We start from the raw sequence: 17,726 nt of genomic DNA on the forward strand, positions 1-17,726 counted from the left end.
TGGTGCAAAAGTAAAATTAAAATTAAATTTTATAATTTACATTTGCCATTTCCAACAGTAGTCTTAATATGTAAATTGCATGCACATTTGAACGCTTTATAAGTTGCAAAATGAAAATGAAAATGTATAACACAAATTGATTTGATATGTGTAACATGTTCAAGCAGAAATTGTAGCAAAATTCAATTTGAAAATGCATTCCGAGCTGACCACGCCCACCCTCCGTCACTCATTGCTTCAAGGCGGGGATTGGCGGAAGCGTGGTACGTTTGGATCGTTTGAAACATGGCTGCTGGAGATCTGATAAGATCGCTGAATTCACTGGCAGATGAAGTGGAGCGTGAACAGAGAAATATATGAAGCGTATTCCATGCTAAAATCAAACGTCTAACCGTCTTTGAGCGTCTTACACTGCGGGTGACCCACGTGACGCCAGCGTCTTGAAATTAGCTGGTGTTTAAACATTTAAGGAGCCAAGCTGCTGTGTAAAAACTATAAATGGACATTACAAGCATTACAATAATGATAGTTTGTACCTAAAATAATACTCAACCATTTCCTGCATCCTGCTGTACTTCCCTGAATAAGTCTTTAAAGGTGTTGTAGGCTAATAAGTCGCTTTGAGTAATAAATTGAAAAAGCTCCCACGTGTATATGACTAAACAAAATAACATGTAGTTTACTTGAGGTTCTGTTATAAATGTGTTTATTAGAAACATTCATTTAAATTAATTAATTATACAAAAAATGTTTTATTTATCATTATTGTAATGCTTGTAATGTCCATTTATAGTCTGGAATACTATGGCGTCCGAACGCCATAAGCTTCATAAATTTCTCTGTTCACGCTCCACTTCATCTGCCAGTGAATTCAGCGATCTTATCAGATCTCCAGCAGCCATGTTTCAAACGATCCAAACGTAACACGCTTCCGCCAATCCCTGCCTTGAAGCAATGAGTGACGGAGGGTGGGCGTGGTCAGCTCGGAATGCATTTTCAAATTGAATTTTGCTACAAATATCCCACGGCGTCATGATGAAAATGCAATCCTAAGTGTTCTAACTGTTAGTCTAAATGCATTTAGGACAAATAGCATTTAAATGATAATTTTGCTACAATTTCTGCTTGAACATGTTACACATATCAAATCAATTTGTGTTATACGTTTTCATTTTCATTTCGCAACTTATAAAGCGTTCAAATGTGCATGCAATTTACATATTAAGACTACTGTTGGAAATGGCAAATGTCAATTATATAATTTAATTTTACTTTTGCACCAACCTTTGCACGTATGGGTAATGGAAAATGTAAATTTAAATACAGAAATACAATGCCATTTTGAATATTGCGTTGCCATTTTGAATATTGCATTGCCATTTTGCATATTGCATTTTAAATTGAATTTCGCTAGCTATATGCTTCCATAGGTTTCTGTGTAGACCTGCGTTTGTCTTTCGTTATTTGCACTACGTGATTTATTAGTGATGGGACGATTGATACTGAGGCTCTGATGCTCCGACGCCGTTTTCAAAGCATTATTGTATCACACACTGTGCCGATGCTTGTATCAAAATGACAATACCACGTGATTGATGACGTTTGAAGCTTCGAACGTCATGCAGTACCGGAAGGTCGGGACAGCTGCTTCGCATGACTTTTGTGTTTGACTTTACATTGACTTGGTTGTGTGCGTGTATGTGTGCAGTGTTGGGGAAAGTTACTTTTAAAAGTAATGCATTACAATATTGCGTTACTCCATAAAAAAGTAACGAATTACGTTACTTGGTTACTTTTTATGGAAAGTAATGTGTTACGTTACTTTTGCGTTACTTTTTAAATCTGGACAGGGCTTGCTTGTTTGTTTTTAAAATAAAAAAAAAATATTTTTGGCAAATATAAAAGCCTTTTCACACCAAAAGTGAAATGAATAAGCCTCAGGCTGAAGGGAAAGTCAATTTACGGCCGTACAGTAGAATGCAGAAGAAGAAATTTCAACACACTTCAGCAATAAAAAAAGACACAAATGTTTGTCTAGAGTAATTTTTGCTTATTAGTACGGTTGAACTGGATCATCGAAGGTCAGAAGCAAAGACATTGGTTAATAGAATGGGATTAAATACATAAACGATATTTGTGTTGTTTAACATTTAATTATTGCAGGTTTGCGTTATATTCTGAGTTGCATTATTTTTATTCATTTTGAGGAATACTGAATCTGTTTTTTTTTGTGAGTGAGATGAATTAATGCATATTAATTCATCTCACTCACAAACATTTTTTGTAGAACTACAGTAACATCTTCTGATTTCTCAACATGGAGACAGGAGAGCTGTCAATCAAGAAATTGAAAAAAAGTAACTTGAGTTACTTATTTGAAAAAGTAACTCAGATATTCTCTTGTAAATTAAAAAGTAATGCGTTACTTTACTAGTTACTTGAAAAAGTAATCTGATTACGTAACTTCGCGTTACTTGTAATGAGTTACCCCCAACACTGGTTATAAAGCATTACAGTTGAGGTATCAGTCGTGCTGTTGCTATATGGTTACCTCATCACGCGAACTCGAATTTACGAGGAATAGTTTAGAATAACCTCAACACCAGACAGAAACTGAATGCACGTCACACCTCTAATGCATTTTCTCATGTTCTAGCTGGGGCCTCAGAGACCCCGAACAGCTCTCCCAAAATATTTTTGCTACAACTCACGTCAGTTTATTAATTATAATCACACACTTGTATATTTTATATTATTGATCAATGTGAATCCATTGACCGAACTACGCATGACACGAGTTGGCACAGATTTAAAAAAAATATTCAAACCATTCTCTGCTCCGCATGTTTCGTTAGATAGAAACCGAGTCTGACCACCAGATGTCGCTAATGCGCACTGTGTTAAAAAGCTTCAAGTAATGAACCGTTTTTCGGCACAATTTGATGAAAGCCTCAAACGGTTCAGAAAGCCTCGGTTTCTCATCACTACTACGTGTGTGAATCAGTGGGCGGAGCTAAACAGGCAGTGATGTAGAAGCAGGCGTTGATCTTCTGCAGAGGCAGGGTTTACTCACTCTATTATGTCATAGAGCAGCACATTCCACAAGCTGTTGTTTTGGCAGATTGGCTTCAATATAAGCTGTTTTTAGACTAATGAGAAAGTTTTGATTTCTGAAACTTACATGATGTTTTTATATGACCTCTTATATGTCAAAAGATCAAGCGAATTGTGATTTCTCAGTTCATGACTGCTTTAAATAAGTTATATTATATTCCGCTTCTAACAGTGGGGGAACAAATTGCTTGGGTTTATTAACCTTGTAAAAAGCACGAATATTTACAAAGGGAATAAATACAAAATGAGTCAGACATGCTGAAATAGCAATACATCAGTGTAAACCGTGCTGACACACACCCCACCAATGGAAAAAGCCATTGATAGCTCCAATCTGCAGCAGTATTGACAACATTATGTTGGAAACATCCATTCAGCAGAATAAAACGGTAGCATGAGCTGAAGAGGGTCTTATTTTGAATACAACTTTCACAACAGGAAAGCTCACAGGAATGATATGGCAAGATTTTTTCTATTATCATGCATTTCCTCATGATGGATATATTTCCAACACAACAGAGCTAAACTGATCCATTGATGGCATGCAGTTCACCATAAAGATACATTTAAATTAAGTGACGTGCAGAATATCTAGTTCTTATGCCACTTGAAACTTTTTTTTTTCATTTGAGAATCTGTTGATTCGCATAACACAAATCATATATTTAATTCCAAATCATCACTAATATTGCAAGAAGAACATTTGAGATCAGCATTACTAAATGAATGCATTACTTTATTTTTTTTAAACACAATATAAAAAAATGGCACCAACCAAATTGGCATACTATGACACTTGAAACTAATAATAAGCCATTAGAGGTTGCCGTGACAACTGATTGGTCTGAGCTAATAATCTAGTAAACTGTGATTGGTAAGTGTTAGAGGCAGGCACTATACAGTTAAGGGTTTAGTAATAAAGCTACATGGTTGGGTAAAAAGTTTTTATTTTTCGTAGTTGTTGTACTGAGTGGTGTTGATGATAGATTTGGCTTCATATGGGTACTACTACGATGCAATTTTTAAGGTATGTTTAGTTTATGGGTTTGTTGGTTATTTTTTTTTTAAGATTTACTAAAACCAGTTAAAGGGGTGTTTTTTTTTGTTTGTTTTTTTTTTGTTAAAGGGGGGTTTTGCTGTTACTAACACTAAGTGTTTTACAGTTTTTCTTTGGCAGTGTTTTTAAGCCTTGGTGTTCATGACGGCATTTGGACTGGTAAGTTTTTATTTAGTTAAATTATGTAACTGAACCTTGTCAACATTGTCTTTGATGCCTCTTGTCTTTGTTGCAGTTGATGGCTATAGCTTTGTCAGCAATGCAGGCAATCCTGGATATTATAACCCTGATATACCAAAAGATGGTCGACCCATGCAGGATGATGTTAAACTACAACGTTTTTACACCTGGTATGGCCCAGGAGATGTTGCTGGACCAATCAGGCCTCGGAGTTCTAGGAATATAATTTATAGTGCTGCAGTTAATGGAGGCTATGGTTCTGGAAGCTACAATTCTCAGACTAGCTCTTCAGGTGGTCCAGTGACCAGTGGAAGTTCTGGTTCAGACACTAGAAGCCAGCTTCAGGACTCTCAACGTGCTTCAGTTGGAAGTGGTAGTCTTGTGGGTAGTGCAGCAGGTATGGGCATGTCAGGGTATGGTGTAAGTCGGTCAGTTAGTATTCAAGGCTCTGACACTATCCGTTCTTCCATGGTCTTGATGCCATTGCAAAGTAGTGATTCTGTTCCTAAGCCAGAGCAGCTAATGTACCAAATTCCTCTGCAGACCAGCAATGACTCTGTGGCAGAGCCCGGCAGTCAAACGCTAGTGCAGACAATCTCCCAATCCAGTGGTCCGCAATCAGGACAAGCCAGCTCTGGAACCATGGCCCAGTCTAGCACCCTGCAGTTAACCCAGACCGGTGGCCAACAATTGGCACAGGCCAGCTCCCAGTCTGCAAGGCAGTCAAATAGAGGGCCCCTTGAGCCTCAGAGAGATCGACTTTGGCAAACTGGTTCTAGGCTTTTTTCAGGTTCCAGGCCAGTTCAGGATGCAAGCGTTGGGTATTTCAAGCCTTTGCCCCCCAAAAATGAATCCATGTCACTGCCTAGCTACCAAATAGTGCAACACAGCAGTGAGTTGAACAGCCCTCAGCTAGCTCAGGCTAGCTATGCACTTATGAGTCCGTCATCCCGCCAGCAATTAGCCCAATCCAGTGGCCAGCAACCAGTACAAACTAGCTATGAAACTGTAGCTCAACCAAGCAGCCAGCAACTTGCACCGGTCATCCAGCCTAGCAGTGAGCAACCGGCACAAATCAGCTTTCAATCTGTGGCCCAGGGCAGTAGCCATCTAGCACAAACCAGCTACCCATCTGTGGCTCAGCCCAGTGTCCAACCAGCACAAGCCACTGACCTGCCTGTGGTTCAGCCCAGCAGCCAACAACTAGAACAGGCCAGCTCTCAGTTTGTGGCCCAGTTCAGCAGCCATCTAGCACAAGCCAACTACCCACCTGTGGCTCAGCCCAGTGTCCAGCCAGCACAAGCCACTGACCTGCCTGTGGTTCAGCCCAGCAGCCAACAAGTTCAGGCCAGCCAATCTGTTGCCCAGTCCGGTGGACAGCAACCAGCACATGGCAGCTATGTGTCTGAGGCACAGCCCAGTAGCCAACAAGCACAAGCCAACTTCCAATCTGTGGCCCAGGCCACTGACCTGTCTGTGGCACAGCCCAGTAGCCTGACTCCTTTCAAGCCCCAAAAAGGTAGGCTTCAATTTGTTTCCAAGCTATTTTCTGGTACCAGGCCACTCCAGAATCCAAGTCAGAGCTCTGTAGTTCAGTCAAGTAGCCAACGACCAGCACAAGCCAGCTACCAGTCAGTGGTCCAGCAACCAGCATCCGCAGAAGCCGGTTACCCATCTGTGGCTCAACCCAGTATCCAACAACCAGCACAAGCCACTGACCTGCCTGTGGTTCAGCCCAGCAGCCAACTACTAGAACAGACCAGCTCTCAGTCTGTTGCCCAGGCCAGCAGCCAGCAATTCCCACAGGCCACTGACCTGTCTGTGGGTCAGCCCAGCAGCCAACTAGCACAAGCCAGCTACCAATCTGTGGCCCAGGCCAGCAGCCAGCAATCCCCACAGGCCATTGACCTGTCTGTGGCTCAGCTCAGCAGCCAGCAACTCCCTCATGCCGTTGACTTGTCAATGTCCCGGCCCAGCATCCAACAACCAGTGCAAGACAGTGGCCAGTCTGTAGCCCAAACCTCCAGCCAGCAACTAGTTCAGGCCAGCCAATCTGTTCAGTCCAGTGGACAACTAGCACAGGGCAGCTATATGTATGTGGCACAGCCCAGTAGCCTGACTCCTTTCAAGCCCCATAACGGTAGGCTTCAATTTGGTTCTAAGCTCCTTTCTGTTACCAGGCCACTCCAGAATCCAAGTCATAGCTCTGTAGTTCAGTCCAGTAGCCAACGACCAGCACAAGTCAGCTATCAGTCCGTGTCCCAAACGGTTAGGCCACAAGTTGCACAAGTCAGCAGCCAACAGTCACCACAAGCCAGCTACTCTGTGACTCCGCCAAGCAGCCTGCAAACAGCACTATCCCGCTACCAGTCTGTAGTCCAGCATGGTGAACCAATTGTGTTCAAGCCACTGCAGGCCCAAGGGGAACAACTTTATCAGGTTGGCTCCAAACTTTATTCATGCCAGGAGTATGTATTGCAGCCCAGTTACCAGCTTGCAGCCCAACCAGGATGGACTGAATATCAGCCTCCATCCAGACCAGCATCTCCATCCTTAGCTCAGAGCATCAAACCTGTTGTACAACCTAGTTACCAGGTCCCAGTCAAGCCTGGGCAGGACACCTATGTGTCTGTGGTGTCACCCAGCAGCCATGTCCCTCCTGGACCACTGCAATCAACACTCCAGTCCACTTTCAGACTAGCACAACTGCCTGAACAGCCTAGCTACCAACCTCCAGTTCTTCCAAGCCGACAGCCTCTTGCTAAGCACAGACTGCCCAGTTATGGTTCTGTGTCACCGCTCAGTGGACTGCAATCTGGACCTCTGAGGCAATTGCAACAGCCTGGCTACCAACCTCTGGCCAAGCCAAGGCAAGATGTGTATCAGCCCCTAGTTAAGCCTGTGCAATCCAGCTACAAACCCTCAAGCAAGCTAGAACCATCTATCTACCAGCCTCAAATGTTGCCTAGCCACCAGTCACTAGCTCAGTCTGGCTACTCTTCCCAAGTCATGCCAAAACAATCCGGATACCAGGCACAGTCAAGTTCTGAGACAATCTCTCAGTCTGGATACCTGATGTCTTCTATGGCAGGGCAGTCCGGTTCCCAGCCTCAAATGCTGCCTAGCCGCCAGTCACTAGCTCAGTCTGGCTACTTATCCCCAGCCATTCCAGTGCGGTCTCGGTACAAGCCCCAGGTACAGTCAAGTTATGAAACCGTATCGCAGCCTGGGTTCCAAACATCTATGCCTGGGCAGTCAGGTTACCAATCTGTATCCAGATCAAGTTCCCAAGCCCTGGTGCAGCCCAGTAGTCGCTTCGTTTCAAGCTACGAGTCTGCGTCTCAGTCAGTGCAACCTGGGCTTCGGTATCCAGCACTGAATTATCAGCCCGTCACAAACCAGAATGCTCCTGGACCAGCTCAAAGTAGCCGGCATTTGTCCCAAAGCAGATCCAGGTTGTTGCAACAACTGAAGTCATAGCTGTTTACTTGTGTCTGCAGTTTTCTGGTTGTGGATAATGTTCATTTTGAACGTATCAATAAAATGTAATTAGCAAGTATTTCTGTGGGTTTTTAAGTGAAGACTAACTGTCTTACCTTTTGTTGGTGGTTGACAAATCTGTAAAGAAATTGGGTGGAAAAATGTGAGGATTTTGCAAATCTAGTAGTTGACTGATATAACCGTTCCATTGAACATAACTGCTACCCCTGGTTTCACAGACGAGGCTTAAGCCTAGTCCCAAACTAAAACATGTCTGAGCTGTATTAACAAACTTGCACTAACATCTTGTCAGTGCCATGGTTTTGCCTAAAGCTGGTGTTTTTTTTTTGTTTTTTAAATGCACATCCGTAAAATCTGGTTAAATGTCTTAATTGAACTGCAACCTAGTCCTGGGTTTTATCTAATCCCTGTCTGTGAAACCTGGCTTTAACTTTTAAGCAGGTATATGCCAAAATGGTAAGCTCTCTGGCTAAGTATAGTAAGAGCTTGCCTTGAAATGGTAAAAGGTCCCCAGCATGTACTGTAGTTCAGTAATTCCCAATACCAAATGATTTCCCAGGTTAACCAGATGTGTGAAAATGACTGAAAATAGAAACTTACTAGTGTTATGACTGGTACACTCCTGACCAGCAGGGGAAACCGTAGTGACCGCTTGGGATAAGTCATCTGAATATTTTTCCTGAGTCACTTCCAATTCACTTAAATGTGTCTGAGGCTCACTGCATTTTGCAGTCTCTTCTCCAAAGGTAGTCTTGCCCTTTTGTTTGCCGATCTCATCTTTGAATTTATTTTCTCTCTGCTCTTCTTCCTCCACATCCTTCTCCATGTACTGGTGAGATGAAGCTGTTGACACAGGCTCTGTAAAAAAAAAAAAAAAAATGTTACTCCGTACATGTTACACTGTGTGTAGGTCTTTTACTTGCGATTCTATAAAGTGTGTATATATATATATATATATATGACATGATTAATATTTAAGGCATGAAGGTTTTGTTTACATTTACAGCACCTACTCTGTTTACACTGAAAATAAAAATATATATTTTTGTAAATTACATTATTGTATGAAATGCAAGTTTGTATATCACTGGGACATAATATTTTGAACCATAACGCTATAAGATAACATGAAAATGATGTCATCAAGTTGCAATTACAGGCAAGCCTGCTTTGGAATTTAGTGATTTAGCATTTGGGAGGTTTTCCTCCCCCTCCTAAAGCACTATACACAGTTTATTAAACATTCCTTTGTTATCATGCCTATGTAACTGTCAAAAAAAAAGAGCTTCATTTAATGAGTTGCACCATTAATTAAAGACAAAATATTCCCTCATCCCACATTTTGCAGTTTAATGACCTCACAATTGTTTCCTTTATTGGCACAATTTCATGCAGTGACACGTCTGCTGATATTGCCTTTTGGTAGATGACCTCACTGTCCACGAGGAGATGATTGTACAGGAATTACTTGGATTATTTGCAAAACTGCAGGGATAAGGGAATAGATTACAGCTAATAAGGTTTTCTCTGCAGAACACAAATGATGTCACAACCAGGCATACAAAGCAGAATGTCAGTTATGTATTGATGTGTGTTTATTTATTATCCAAAATCTATGTTTGCAATAGAAGATTATAAGCCTAAAGGACTATAAAAATTGGTTTGCATAATAATATGTCCACAACATTTACATTTACTTTAGTCATTTTGCAGACGCTTTTATCCAAAGCGACATACAATTGGGGAATACATAAAGCGATTCTTCTTAAAGAGGCAAACAGACACAGGAAGTGCTTGTAATACCAAGTTTTAGACATTGTTCAAATAACTACAAGCTAGGAAGGAAAGGAATAAATAAAGAGAAAGACAAAGTTTTTTTTTTTTTTAATTTAAGATGAAGTCAAGTATCGTTGAAAGAGATGAGTTTCAGCTGTCGCTTGAAAATTGTCAGGGATTCAGCATTCCGGATATGTGTGGGAAGATCCTTCCACCAGCCAGGAATGGTGAACGAGAATGTTCTGGAAAGTGATTTTGAGCCTCTCTGTGATGGTAGCATGAGGCGTCGCTCACTAGCGGATCTCAGACTTCTGGAGGGGATGTAGATTCGTAGTAGTGAGTGGAAGTAGGTGGGTGCTGAGCCTGTGGCTGTTCTATATGCAAGCATCAATGTCTTGAACTTGATGCGAGCCGCAACCACAAGAGAAAAAAGTACCATCAGATTTTTTTTACCTCATCCACTTGCTTAGACTTTACATAACTATAACACATCACTAATTTACCCAGGCTCGCTAGAATATTTAATAATCAATAGTTACTTATATATCTTTTGTACAATGGACACCATCACTTTAAGTCAAGGTTGTTTGAAGACCTAACCACAAGTTGTTTGCCTATATGTTTATTCAAATACTGAATCAGTTACAAAAATGCTAATGTAATGAATGGAGCCTGAAAAACAACAGACATGTTTTTTCAGTAACCCTATTCATGTGTGTCAATTCTGATAAAGTGGACCATCCCTTACAGTGGACCATAAACACAGTTTCTCCAGCCAACCCACTTCATGTTACATCACACACAATGGCACTCTTGTGATGAGACCTTTGAACAAACTCACAAAGCATTGTTTCTGCATTCATCATGAGGAATGCCTGGCTGTTTGTTAGATCACAAGTCAAAAGGTCAGTGATATGTGATGTGAGAAATGGTGGGACCAAGCACCGCTGAAGAGAAAGGATTATCTGTCTCCAATATTTCATCCATTTCTGATAGCAATGTATGACATGACAGTCTTAACCAAGGACAACCACAGGAAATTGACATCATGACGATGCCGATTGGCTGATGGCGCACAAGTATGTGCACAGTCTCCCTCCGCTTAGATTAGTATTTTCTCCTCCTTTTTAACCCTATAATGCCAAATGTACTGTATCGTATTGGATACATTCATTTTTAAGGCCTCCACATCAACACAATCAATACCTTCCTGAAAAACTACAATACTACATATTCTGCCCCCTAGTGGATTATTCACTCTCTTCAGGAAGTAGACAGACTTTTAGTGCCATTCCCAAAATGATCTATGTCACAATGTATGTACGCCTGCTGATTTTGACAACAGCAACAGCATTTTGATAACATAACACAATTTACATTGTTATTGATTAATATAAGAATATTTACTGTATTTAAGTAACTTTTGTACATTATTATATTATATATTTGCTTCAGTACTGTTTTCCTGATACCCAGTTTTGAGTTGCATACCACCAGCTGACAACCACTGGTACTTGCTATAATAAAACTATGGAGGCAGCAGTGTATCGACTCAAGGAGGAAACTTCCTTTTTCGCTTCTTATCAATGTCCCAAGAGTCCGTCACATGAGATAGCTGGAGTTCTCACAAGACAGCTCAGCGATATGCCGACAGTGATTCATACAGAGTAATGATGTCATCCTCGTCCACAGGGTATTAAACTTGGACATGTGCTCGGCATGAATAAATACACTGCAAAATCTTAAAATACATAATGTCAGATTATAAAATAAGGTTGTGTTGCAATTTGCTACTATATGTCTTTTTTCATGTGTATATTTATCTTGCTTTTATCTTTTTAATTTTAGCTCACAGACAAAAAGTGCAGGATATATGTACAATAACACCAGTGTGTTCTGACTTAACGGCAGGTTCCATGGAATCTGCACCTTACCCATCTATTTAAACAGCTGGACTGTGTACAAACCTCTACATGTCCTCTATTGTCACAAATGCACATACTCAAAATGTGCCAGCTCAGCAGTAGGGGATTCTGCAGACCGCAGACATGCAAGGATGCATTATTCATCTTTGGTGTTGTCTATAATGCACTTTTGAATTAATAGTATGTTAAATTCAGCATGAAATGAATATTCACTCCTTTATACAATACAGATTGTTTAAAAGCAGCTTCACATTAATAAACAGAAAAATAACAGTGATAATGTTGTAAAAATAAATCAATTACAAAAAAAAAGAGCTGTAAAGCAGCTCTACAGAAGATAATAGTGTCATTATTTGGCTTGATTTAGTTCAGTGTTGTTCAAATTCAGTTTAATAATTGTAAATGATGCAAAGTTCATCAATTTTGACACAAGTAAAGCAGCTTTGCTATTATTCAGCTCAAGTCAATCTTGATTCAATTCAGTTCAACAACAGTGTGATTTTGCAAAGTTAGTGTCATTATCTAGCTCAATTCAGTTCAAATTTTGTTCTTATCTGATAGTATAAGTGTTGTTAAGTCAATAATATTATCACAACTGGGCCTTGCAGTGAAAACAACAGACTTCTCTCTGACGTGTGCATGACTTCTCTGATCCGCTTGAGTTCATTTGCATTCACTTTTGAGTGGAATGCCCACATCTCAAAATCCATCAACAACTGATACAAGTCCCACACTACTTTTTTTTGATAATCTACTACACTCAGATATATAAAACAATACAGAAAAAACGTCTGTTTCTACTCCGTTTCAGTGCGAATTTAAAATAAAATACAGAGTCACCATGTGTAAATGACTGAAGCAAGGAATTCCATTGGCCACCTGATAATAGTGATGCCAAAACACAGTATAACCATGAAACACACAACAAAGAGGGTCATGTAACATGTCATTGTTCATTCACATACTCAAACCTTCAAAGCATGTGGTTTGACGTGCACAGATTCAAAAGATCTGTTCAACTCTGCCTTTACGTCTATAGAAACAAACACATAAAAAGCACAAGCTCCTCTTTCATCTTGTGAACATATAGTGTTTCATTTTTCTCATGCTGTTGTGTAATGTGTTCTCAAAAAGGGCAGAGGGCTTCATACAACACCTTTCACTTTCTGAGGACATTCTCACATGCCTTAGACGGGGAACCTTCAAATTCTAAATTCATGTGGACGGAGCTCCCTCCACCCAATATCCAGTGTCACTTCTGCTAGGAGGCCCCTGGGATTGTACATATGCCTCTGTCATCCCAGAGGGCCCAAAACCCCCTTTGGTTTGGAAAGACTACTGACAGGGTGCATTTGTACTGCAGCTCTCTCTCGGACTTGCATGGACTGCTAATGATGCTGAACTGTCTTAGAGAAAAACGGAGGGAAACGGAACACAGCCCATTTTTAAACTATCTAATTCTGGAAATGTACAAGGAAGTCGGAGTTGCATCTGTGCATCTGTGTCAGAAGTTCTGCTGGTTAGCACTGGATTAAAGGGATAGTTCACCCCAAAATTCATTGAATCACCTTCATATCATTTCCAACCTTTCATTCGTCTGAACCAGAGAAAAAGTAGATAATAAAAAATGTCTCAGTACTGGACTTCCACTGTATAGACAAAACCATTTGAAATGTATCAAAATATCATCTTTTGTGTTCCACTGAAAGTAATACAATGTCTGGAATGACATGAGGGTGAGTAAAAATGACAGAATTTTCTTTTTTGGGGTGAACTATTTTGGGGGGGGTTAACTGCCTGTGAAAGTGTCTCTTTGGGGTTTAGTAAGATCCCACTGTTTCCCAATGAGCCACAAAATTAGGGAGAGTGCACAGCCTCCTCTTCTGTCTTCTCTTCTCCTACCCCCACTCTAGAGAAAAGACCCCTTTTCATGGTGCCCCTGCCTTTGTTGCATGAACAGGAAGCAAACTTAGAGTATTAGTGTGCAAGAAAAAAAGTGAAATTGATAGACCAATAAACAGCACAACTCACCTTTTTGTCTTCAGTAGTACTTCCACAGGAAAGCTTCAGCACCTCCCAAGAAGGACTTTAATCCCAACAACCTCCCATGCACTTCCTGCTATGAAATCAGCTGCCTCCTTGAACACATCCTCATCCTCCATTTATCCACTGCTGCCGGACTGAGGCCTCTGAGAGGGCGGCAAATACCCTGTGCTGTTTACTTTCCCACAGGCAGCAAGTTCCCTACTCCGTGCACTAACGGCTCCACTCCTCCTTGCTCTCAGCTGAATCAGTCCCCCTCTTCCCCCGGCTTCTGTCACTCCCTTCTTTTCACTCATTCTTCCCTCCCCTGCTGTTGTACAGTTACAGCCCTTCTGAACAAGCATAATGGCTGTTAAGCTCCACCAATGGCTGAGCTGCTGGCAGACTTGTCGTCCAATTAAAGTCAAGTTAGATGACCAAGAGGCTGGGTCTAGAAGGCTAAAGGAAAAAACAGAGAATGGCAAGCCTGGAGAAGAAAGGAGAGAGGGAGAGAGAAAGACAGAAAGAGCAACAGGGATTACAACATCTCCAAGCTGGCCAAAGTGGAACAAAGAGTATTAGCTAAGTGGGTGACCATTCAGCATTGTGCAAACTCTGCAATACACAATAGAATTAGATATATCACAATACTTAAAATATTAATATATATAACTACATAAAAAATTCATGATTGTTTGAAAAACATTTTTTTAATAATACAATTTTGAAATATACATTTTCAAATATTTCAATTTACAATTTTTACCACATGATTTTGTCAACATTTTAGAATTAACTTAAAAAATTAAACCTTATTAGAGATTTATTTTATAATTCTTTTTAATTAAAACACTGGTCTTTAAAACATACATATGTATACATACATACATTAAATAGTTGTATGTAGATGGTATGTAACATTTCAGTGCCTAATTTCTTAGGCAAATTGTTGTATTCAGTTAAGTAGAATAAATACGAATTGCCAATTATGTACATATAGATTTATTAAACATTTACACAGAAATGTAAACATGAATATGGCCCATTAAGCAAAAACACAGAGTGCAAAGTGAAATAATTATAGATCCTAAAATGCTGGAACAAGAATTTCTAAAATTGTGGGAATTAATATCCATAAGGGTTGCTGCACCTGAATGGTCATCTTTATCGTGAATAATAATTTCCTCCCTCTACATCAGCGAAGGACCACCTACTTACCTGTTAATCATCCCCTGATCTAAAGAAAGCTTATACAGTTTGCAGATTACTTGCAGCTTTAAACAACAATAATCGTCCAATCGAAACATTTGGAAATGCACATTTATATGCACACGAACAAGAAGGTTCGATTAAAATTAAAGTACATTTAGAAGAACAGTTATCAACAAACAGTAACAGTGATGTGAATGATATATGTGCTCATATATATAACAAAATCAGACCCTTCACTAGAAGCCTGAAAAACAAGTGATCATGGGAGATACATTTGAGACGTATGTTAACACATGACCACTGGTGAACATTTCCCCCTATCAGAGACAGATCTTAATACCAGGGTTTAAATAGGGCCTATATAATATTATCCTCATAAGAAACTCAACTCAATTCTCTGTAAAATTAAAGGTGTGCAGTTGATGTTGCTGTTTTATCTTCATTGTTTGTAGTTCTCATGACTGGGGAATGAAACTGTAGTTGTCATGATCAGAGCTATAACACCTGAACCTAATAATTGCATATTACACGTTTCCATGACAACTGATTATCAGGAAACAACAGGTAAATGGCAGGTGCAGGCACTATAAAGGAACAGTTTAGTAACGCTAATATGTGTTGGGGTCTAATGTGTGTTTTATGGTTCTGTAGTGGTGGTGTTGAGGTAGAGAACTGGTGTATTTCTAGCTGGATATGGAGGACACCACTATACGTTTCTTAAGGTATGATTGTAAATCACTTTTTTTTTATCTTTGTTTGGTTCTTCTATCAAATACTAAAGTCTTTTTTACAGAATTTATTTGGCCTTTCTCAGTCTCTGTGTCCATGGTCAAATTGGAAGTGGTAATTTTTTTTTTTTTTTTTTTTTTTTTTTTTTTTTTTTTTTATTTTTTTTTTTTTTTTTTTTTTTTTTTTTTTTTTTTTTTTTTTTATTCAGTCAAGTTCTGTAATCCAAGTTTATCAACATGTCCCTTTGACTTATTTTTTCCCCCCCTTTCTCCTTAGTTGATGGCTTTGTCCGCAGTGGAGGTTATCCTGGATCCTATGAGGCTGGTACCCCTTTGCAGGATGTTGTGAAACCACAAAATTCCAGCTGGTATGGCCAAGGAGCTGTATCTGGTTCCATTGAGCCTCTAAGATCCAAGAATATCCCTTACAGTGCTGTAGTTAGGGGTGTATATAGCAGTGCAAGCTATAGCCCTCAAACAGTCTCTTTTGGCTCTGGTCCAGTGACAAGTGTTCATATGTTTGGTTCTGACTCCAGTGCTAGAAACCAACTTCAAGGTTCTCCGATATCTTTAGCTGGTAGTGGCCATCTTGTTTCTGGTTCTGTGGCAACTGCATTGGGTACAAGTGTGAACCGTGCGTCCGTACCCCAGCTAGCACGGTTCAGTTCTCAAAATATTGTGCAGACTAGTAGGGAGTCCGTAGTGTCTAGTAGACAGCAACCAATGCAGACCAGCTCCCAGTCCAGTGACCAACAGCCATTTAACAAACCCCAGAAAGGTAGACTTGCGCATGTTGGTTCAGAGTTCTTTTTTGGTACTAGGCCAGTCCAGACTTCAAGTTCTGGTTTTATATTCAAGCCTGTGCAGTGACAAAATCCGTCCTCCCTACCTGGTTACCAGTTAGTGCAGGGCAGCCATGGGTCACATTATGAATCCAGAGTTCAGGCCAGCAGTGTACAACCAGCACAGGCAGGCTACCAACCTATGGCCCAGCCCAGCATCCAACAGTCAAATCAAGCCAGCAGCCAACGTTCTGAGCAAGCCATCTCTCCATTTGTGGACGAGTCTAGTGGCCAGCAGACAGCACAAGCCAGCTACCAGTCTATGCAACAGCCTAGTGGCCAAAAACCAGGACTGACCCGATACCAACCTGTCTGTAGTGACCCAGTGGCCTGCAGTCAGCCCAAACGCTCTACCAGATTGTGCCCCAGCCTGGTGGCCAAAAGCCAGGACGGATCCAATACCAGCCCATCTCACAGCCTAGTGGATTGCAGTCAGCTCAAGGCAGCTACCAGTCTATGCAACAGCCTAGTCGCCAAAAACCAGGACTGACCCGATACCAGCCTGTCTTTCAGCCCAGTGGCCTGCAGTCAGCACAAACCAGCTACCAATCAGCCCAAATCCGCTACCAGTCTGTGCCCCAAACTAGTGGCCTGCAGTCAGCACAAACCAGCTATCAGTCTGTGCCCCAACCTAGTGGCCTGCAGTCAGCTCAAGCCAGCTACCAGTCTATGCATCCACCTAGTGGCCAAAAACCAGGACTGACCGGATACCAACCTGTCTCAACCCAGTGGCCTGCAGTCAGCACAAGCCAGCTACCAGTCAGTGCAAGCTCACTACCAGTCTGTGTCCCAGCCCAGTGGCCAATCGGTGTCTCTTCCGCCTGGATTCCAGCTGTCTTCTATGCCAGAGCAGTCAAGTTATGCGTCTTTCCAGTTTTGGTTCCCAACCCCTAGAGCAACCCAGTAATGTACGACTTGCTTCAAGCTATGAGTCCGTGTTGCAGCCTGACCTTCAGGATACTGCGCTCCCAGACTACTCGAAACGAGCGCTTGTCACCAGGCATGTTGAGGCTGTTGCAGCAAGTGACGTCATAGCTGCGTAGTTGATGTAACTTCATTTAGTCTGGGTTTTTTTTTTTTTTTTGCGTTCACAAAACAATAAATCGCTTAATGTGGTTTGGGTCCTTTTTCGGCAATCTAAATTGGCAAAGGCTTTAATGTGGTCTACTGATGCATTAATATTTAATGTTAGGTGTATGATGTCTTCTAGGAAGGGGTGAAGAAACGCTTGTCTACTGGTAGTTCGATATATTTGACCAGTGAAGTTCTATTGTTGGTACATTTACCTTGCTTGTCATGGTGTGTGTGTGGGGGTTGTGTGGTTTTTTTTTTTTTTTTTTTTTTTTTTAAAAACCGCTGCCTTTTTTTT

General features: G+C 40.9%; 3 protein-coding genes and 1 long non-coding RNA gene across 15 annotated transcripts in view; 2 read left to right on the plus strand and 2 right to left on the minus strand.

Annotated features, from left to right (window-relative positions):
• LOC107555825 (rho guanine nucleotide exchange factor 10-like protein) overlaps window positions 1–13,915 on the minus strand; it is a 117,839-nt gene extending 103,924 nt beyond the window's left edge. The window contains exons 1-3 of the mRNA XM_016238735.1: window positions 13,585–13,915; window positions 8,453–8,710; window positions 7,948–7,969 (exon numbers count right to left, since the gene is read on the minus strand). Coding sequence (XP_016094221.1) covers window positions 7,948–7,969; window positions 8,453–8,678 — 248 coding nt within the window. The 5' untranslated portion in view covers window positions 8,679–8,710; window positions 13,585–13,915. The remainder of the gene's footprint in view (window positions 1–7,947; window positions 7,970–8,452; window positions 8,711–13,584) is intronic.
• The window catches only part of LOC107555729 (paternally-expressed gene 3 protein-like), a 38,522-nt gene continuing 24,823 nt past the window's right edge, over window positions 4,028–17,726 (plus strand). For 4 of the 12 annotated variants that reach the window (XM_016238681.1, XM_016238674.1, XM_016238687.1 and 1 more), the window contains exons 1-4: window positions 4,028–4,141; window positions 4,278–4,330; window positions 4,407–5,812; window positions 6,134–6,176. In XM_016238681.1, coding sequence (XP_016094167.1) covers window positions 4,113–4,141; window positions 4,278–4,330; window positions 4,407–5,812; window positions 6,134–6,176 — 1,531 coding nt within the window. In that variant the 5' untranslated portion in view covers window positions 4,028–4,112. Of the gene's footprint in view, window positions 4,142–4,277; window positions 4,331–4,406; window positions 5,813–6,085; window positions 7,976–17,726 lie in introns of those variants that run through there. The other 8 variants (XM_016238615.1, XM_016238624.1, XM_016238658.1 and 5 more) reach the window with 8 other exon arrangements.
• Window positions 15,428–16,406, plus strand: LOC107555818 (uncharacterized). Its single transcript, XM_016238720.1, has 3 exons — window positions 15,428–15,509; window positions 15,581–15,630; window positions 15,793–16,406. The coding sequence occupies exons 1-3, from the start codon at window positions 15,481–15,483 to the stop codon at window positions 16,383–16,385; spliced, it is 672 nt and encodes a 223-aa protein (XP_016094206.1). The 5' UTR covers window positions 15,428–15,480; the 3' UTR covers window positions 16,386–16,406.
• On the minus strand, window positions 16,556–17,070 carry LOC107555831 (uncharacterized). The gene is made up of 3 exons (XR_001605208.1): window positions 16,989–17,070; window positions 16,680–16,775; window positions 16,556–16,629 (listed from the first exon to the last, which is right to left on the minus strand). It is a non-coding gene; the product is annotated as an uncharacterized lncRNA (long non-coding RNA).

This window comes from Sinocyclocheilus grahami, unplaced genomic scaffold (assembly GCF_001515645.1).
Source record: "Sinocyclocheilus grahami isolate Dianchi unplaced genomic scaffold, SAMN03320097.WGS_v1.1 scaffold20.1, whole genome shotgun sequence".
In the NCBI taxonomy this organism is placed as follows: domain Eukaryota; kingdom Metazoa; phylum Chordata; class Actinopteri; order Cypriniformes; family Cyprinidae; genus Sinocyclocheilus; species Sinocyclocheilus grahami.

Bases quoted from the DNA above. Each gene is read 5' to 3' on its own strand.
- LOC107555818 (XM_016238720.1), top strand. From the start codon at position 15,481: ATGGAGGACACCACTATACGTTTCTTAAG. The intron at 15,510-15,580 runs GTATGATTGTAA...TCTTTTTTACAG, and splicing joins ACCACTATACGTTTCTTAAG to AATTTATTTGGCCTTTCTCA. The intron at 15,631-15,792 runs GTAATTTTTTTT...CTTTCTCCTTAG, and splicing joins CCATGGTCAAATTGGAAGTG to TTGATGGCTTTGTCCGCAGT.